The 5822-nt window shown below is 33.5% G+C and overlaps 1 protein-coding gene across 1 annotated transcript in view; it reads left to right on the top strand.

The window, feature by feature from the left end:
• LOC118750212 (dynein heavy chain 5, axonemal-like) overlaps nucleotides 1-1889 on the top strand; it is a 20982-nt gene extending 19093 nt beyond the window's left edge. Inside the window, exon 14 of the mRNA XM_036484938.1 lies at nucleotides 1468-1889. Coding sequence (XP_036340831.1) covers nucleotides 1468-1721 — 254 coding nt within the window. The 3' untranslated portion in view covers nucleotides 1722-1889. The remainder of the gene's footprint in view (nucleotides 1-1467) is intronic.
• The last annotated feature ends 3933 nt before the right edge of the window (nucleotides 1890-5822 follow it).

The raw sequence follows: 5822 nt of genomic DNA, 5'->3' as shown, positions 1-5822 counted from the left end.
CCAGCACACATTTAATGAAAATTTACCCTGCAAGATTTGCTGCCGTAATTGATGTTTACCTTGGCAATATGTATGTATGTATGTATATGTACGTTGCGTGTATGGCGTACATATGTTTGTATATACATACTTACATGGTAGGTCCTTCAAGGCTTATCTAGAAAAGTAAATAATTTGAATAACGCATTTGTATCAAACTATTAAATATCAAACAAAGTTTAAAAGGTGCTTTATACCTGAAATAATGTAGCTTAAGTTTTCATGTTGGGCCAGTTAAGTTTTTGGAAATTTAAAAATAAATAGATATTTGGAACGCACACTTTTGCTAAGCGTTCGGCCAAGGTTCTCCTAAAATTTTTAGTGTGCGCCCTGATGTTATAAAAAACGATTTTATGAGAAGCTTTTTCAAAGCGGAAATGCACTCCGAAAGTTTGGCATTGCCTGTTGTTGTTGTTTGTTGTGCGCTCTTACAAAACACTTTTTCTGAATTTAGATGTTGCTTGGACCAAAGATTGAAATCAGTTCCTGCAGTGTGGTACGTATCTCTAACCACTCGGCCTTGGCGACCGTTTAATGAAATACATACCCAAAACATTTAAAATTTGCCCTAATGTACTCAAAGTATCGCTCGATTGCTGCAAGAACGTCATAGCCCAAAGAATGTTTGAGTTAAGTATTTAGAAATGGAATCCAGCCCTTCTTTTATGTTACTCAAAAATTCAAAACTATGTATGATTGTTAAACGTGGCTCATAAAAAGGGGGTTTATCTTGCTAGCAACTCGAATTTCCTCCTCTTTGCTTAGTAACTATATTTAGAAAACAATCCCTCTTTGTCCAAAGTATGGACGCGAATTAAGGTTTGATTACAGTTCATTTCCCCGAATTTTTTTAATTTATTGGTTGAAAGTAATTCATTCAGGTACCGTAATTATTATGTGCAAAATAATTTGAATCAGTATTTATGATTTTTATTGTGTTCGTTCAAAAATAATACTTATTCTTGAGGTTTAATCTTTCGCTGAAAAATAATAATTACTAATTGAAAATATAAAATTCAATAATATCACCTGCACACAAAAAAAAGTGGTGTTTGCTCTTAACCAGTTCCATTTACCGACATGTATTTCCGAATCTGAAGTCCGGTTGTCTCGTATACCTCCAAAATTTCGAGTAAATGGACTCGTGCCGGTGTAATTATTGTGTTTTAGCGAAAAAATTAAAATAAAGAAATAATCATTTTTTTTAGCGAAAAAAAACTCATACATACATATATGAATTATTATTATTATTATTATTATTATTATTTTAATTTTTAATTTTTCTTTTTGAAATACGAGTATGGCTTTCTTCTAGAACACGAGCTAAGTACAAATAAATACTTACATACATATGTTTAATTGCCTCTTTCATCCGTTCGGTCATTCGTCTCTGTTTCCAATTTACTTATTCTCAATTGTACTCTTCAGGTGCTTCGCTAGATCGACGCAGCGGAAAATTAGTCGAGTCCAAAATGAAAGTGCTCTACGAACAAATGCCGGTTATTTACATCTATGCTATTAATACAACTGCAGGCAAGGACCCAAAACTCTACGAATGTCCTATCTATCGAAAACCGCAACGAACAGATGCCAAATACGTCGGTTCCATTGACTTTGAAACGGATTTCAATCCGAAGCATTGGACTTTGCGCGGCGTGGCATTGCTGTGTGACATTAAATAAACGAAACATTTCATAGTTTTGGCGCTGGAAGAGAGGGCGTTCGCCGGGAACGGGATGGTAATGTTTACAGCCACGTGCTTGCTGTTCTCATTTCATTGTTTACCAGCGCATGCAATGTTTATGGTTTGTAAGTGTGGGTGGTCTTAAAAGACTTACATATATAAATGTATGTGGGTTTTTGTTTATTTATTACCACAAAATACATATGTACAATTAGAAAAGTGAGCATGATTAAAAGTATGTAATAGATATTTTTATTTTTGACTTCTGTAAATTTATGTATCTACGTATGTAAGTACATTGAAAAGAGTTTTGTTGAATAAAAATGGTTTAGGAATGGAAAAGTGATTATTATATCAATACTAATATTTAATAGATTGGCGCTTATACAATTTGTTAGCGTTTGGCCGACCTACCTCTCCGATTTGTGACGGGCGCTCTGATGTTGTCACACAACGGAGGTTTGCCATTGGCTGCCGGGCGACCGCTGTTAGAAATAATCCTTTCTTTTATTTTATTTCGGTTTGTATTTCCGTCAGAAACTGGGCTCGATCCCAGGGCCTGTGCGATGGAAGTGCGCACTTTTGACCACTACACCATAGCGGCCGCCTAGGATTATTATACCGGGTCATATAAAAAGTCTACGCAAATTTTTGACATGGTTGCCACTTGTTGAAAAAATAACCAAACAAAATCTTAAAAAAAAATAACCAAACAGAAAAAAACCAAATTTGTTTTCCACGGATCTATTACAAAAAGCAAAACTTATTACAACAAACAAAAATTCAACAATTTTATTGAGCTTGACGGCGTTTTTTTTAATGAAAATTTTCGAGAAAAACAACATTAATTTACATTTTGGTAGAAGTTATAGCTGTTATTTCGGAAAACAAAAATTACTGAAATACTTGTGCGTTGAATCACATATTTACATTTTATATGTGCATATAAAAAATGTTACTTTAAAAATAGGACTTTTGAAAATCCATTTATTAATTTTTGGCCTTCAGTATGCAATAACACTTTTTGCAAAGAAAAAAATTGCTAATTTCTAATTAAAAAAAAAAACAACCAAATAACCAAATTATAAAAATAAAATAAAAATAACCAAGTTTGGTTGGAAACGACGAACACTGGCAACCGTGAATTTTCGGTAAATTAAAAAAAAATTCTTTTTTGAAAATCAACTTTAATCAAGTACATATTGGCCATTATTTTCTGAGACCTTTTGCCATTTTTCGGGTAACTTCAAAATTCCATCGGTGTAGAACTTCACTGGCTTATCGGCAAACAAATTAGCCAAATGAATTTCAGTGGCTTTCGGTCGGCAAATTTTTTACCATAAAGAGAGTTTTGCAAGGGACGGAAACAAATGTAGGTCAAGTTCCGATCAAAGATCTGTGTGGCCTAGCATTGTCATGGTGGAACACAACTCTTTTCTGTTGATCAATTCTGGTCGCTCTTTTTTGATTGCTTCTTTCGAGTTGTGCCTAGTAGAGCTCATCATGGACAATTTGCTTCCAATCCCACCAAACACTGACCACAACCCTGTTTGCCGTCAATCCAGGCTTTGGAGTCTTTTGCTTCGCTTGCGTCGCTTATTCTGATATTCAATCTATCAGCGCCCGTAATGCTTCGCCGCAGAAATGGTTCGATTTCATTGCCTTTTTAGCAGTGTTTCACTGATATCCAATCGAATTTCTTTTCGTTAATTCATGTGGCACCCAAGCAATGGGCTAATTTGAGTAGCCTGCTCTTTTTAGTGGATTCAAAACTGTCATGTGGTTGATCTTAGTGCATTTGCTATCTCTTGACCGCTTTCATACCGGTCTTGGATTATTTCCACAACTTTTCCGGTGCTTGGCAGGCTAGAGTCAGGTGCATCTTCGACATCAAAATTTTCACAACGCAACCGAGCATAGCACTTCTGGGTCCGGCGTTCACTTACAACATTCTCATCGTACACTGTACAAATTTATTCGCATGTTCTTGCACCATTTTCACCTCTCCTTTTTAAGAAAAAACGCATCACCTGGCGTAAATATTTCTTCAGATATTTCACAAATTTTCAAATCAGTATCAGTATGGATAAGTGTTGCCAGATGTATGCGCCTCAACAGCACATAGTTCCGATTCCATTATTGTGTATCAAACATCTACATTTCTTGTCCATAAGTTAGTCTTTCCAACGAGATCGAATCTAATGGTGATTTCGTTTCTACCAAAAAATGTTGCCCTTGCAGGGTGCAAAATGTACTTGATGTTACACCCAACCCTTTGAAAAGGCATGTTTTTGCCTTTTTGTTCTTGTCCAGCTTACTATTTCTTTATATTATCGTTTCAAGCAACCATCTGACTTTCAGGGCACCCCCTGACAAAGCTTCAAAGGGCAGGAAAGGTGCCTTTTTTGCCTTACAAGAGAGTGACATTTTAAGAAACGAATACAAAATGTTTTCACCCTTTGCCCTTAATTTCGAATCGAACATGAAAAGAGAAAGGAACAATCAAAAGGCGACATTTTTTGGTAGAAACGAAATCACCATAATCTACCCATATTATTAGAAGAAGTGATCATCACAATTATTAAGTGCTTTCTTTGACGCTGAAGACAGGGAGTCTTGCCTTCCTCTTTAGAGGTTTATGGACAACAATGCACCGCTCGTCTGACTAGAAAGTTCTCGCTTAATTCCGCAAAAATCATATTCTATTGAGCAATGAGGGCGAGAGAAGGAGAATTATATTGGGAAGATATTTATTAGATGCGTGAAGCACATATCTAAGTATGTACAATTACGATTATTTTTCAAAAATTATGTTTGTCCAAGTAATGCAAAATCAAGTATGCATAAGTGAAAAGTAGGAGTTGCAGTGGCCAGATTAGCATAATCGAACTTAATAAAAAAAAGCCAACGCCTAATTCAGTTGGTAAGCATTTTATTATAATTTAAAATATTACATTTGATTTAGTTCAATATTTTATGCGTATAAGTATGTGTATATGTAAACAATAAATACATAATTACAATTCACATTATTGGAAGTTATGAAGAATTGGAGTTCATATTTACAGGTATTGATTTCAAAGCCATTTCATTTTAGTTAGTTTTTTTTTGTAAATGTTCATCGCTTAAGCGTTCGCCTGTATAATTTTCTAATAAACATATGTATGTACATATGTATGTAGGTATTTCCAGCAACATTGAGGCCAAACATCATAAATATGTATGTAAGTATGTAGTTTGTATAAATAACACAAAACTAACAATTGTATGAATACAACATTTCAACATTTTGCTAATGATTTCTGGCATTCAATATTTATTTAAATAATTTTTTATTTATTTTTTCCAATTAATTTCCTTAGCTATTAAGTATATAGTATATGTACATATGTATGTAGGCAACGTACAACATTTTATCGGACATAAATTTTACTATTTGTGGGTTCACTTAGTAACTTTTCTAAAATGCTTTTATTTAACTATGTTTTTTTAAAATTAACATTTTTTCTCTTCACTTTTGTACTTTGAAATTTTTGAAGTGGAACAGTTGAACTGCAAAAGTACATATATGTGTGTGCATATGTCCTACAATTAAAGGGGATTAGCATCAGCTATACATAGGACGTTGTGTTTTAGGTGTAGCATTTAAGTTTTTTTTTTTGTTATAAGAGTTTCGTTTGTGTTTTATTTTATTTGGTGATACATACATTTTTTGGTAATGCCCAAAAAGCAAGCATAATAATATTTGTATAAAAGATTTACGTAAATTATACATAATTTTGAACCTTAAAATTACGAGCTGCCATCATAAGTATGTATTAAGTTTAATGTGTTAAAAATATTTCGTTTCGTTTTACATTTTAGTTGGATTTTGTGTTATTTTTAGAAAGTAGTATTTTGATTATCAAATATTAAATGTTTCATTTCATTTTGAAAATAACACCTTACACCACTACTATTTAGTTGATTTATTTACTTTAAAGCAGGTTTTGTTCAGGGAAAATTAAAAAGTCGTGAGTGAAAATCGCTTCCGCCCGCGGAAACTGTGGAATTATGTAAATGCTGGCAATAAAAAACTCATTCTATTTAGTTTCCAATT

The sequence above is a fragment of the Rhagoletis pomonella genome, unplaced genomic scaffold (genome assembly GCF_013731165.1).
Source record: "Rhagoletis pomonella isolate Grant_MI unplaced genomic scaffold, Rhpom_1.0 Rhpom_scaffold_00001, whole genome shotgun sequence".
NCBI lineage: Eukaryota > Metazoa > Arthropoda > Insecta > Diptera > Tephritidae > Rhagoletis > Rhagoletis pomonella.
This window is presented reverse-complemented; position numbering and strand designations above follow the sequence as displayed.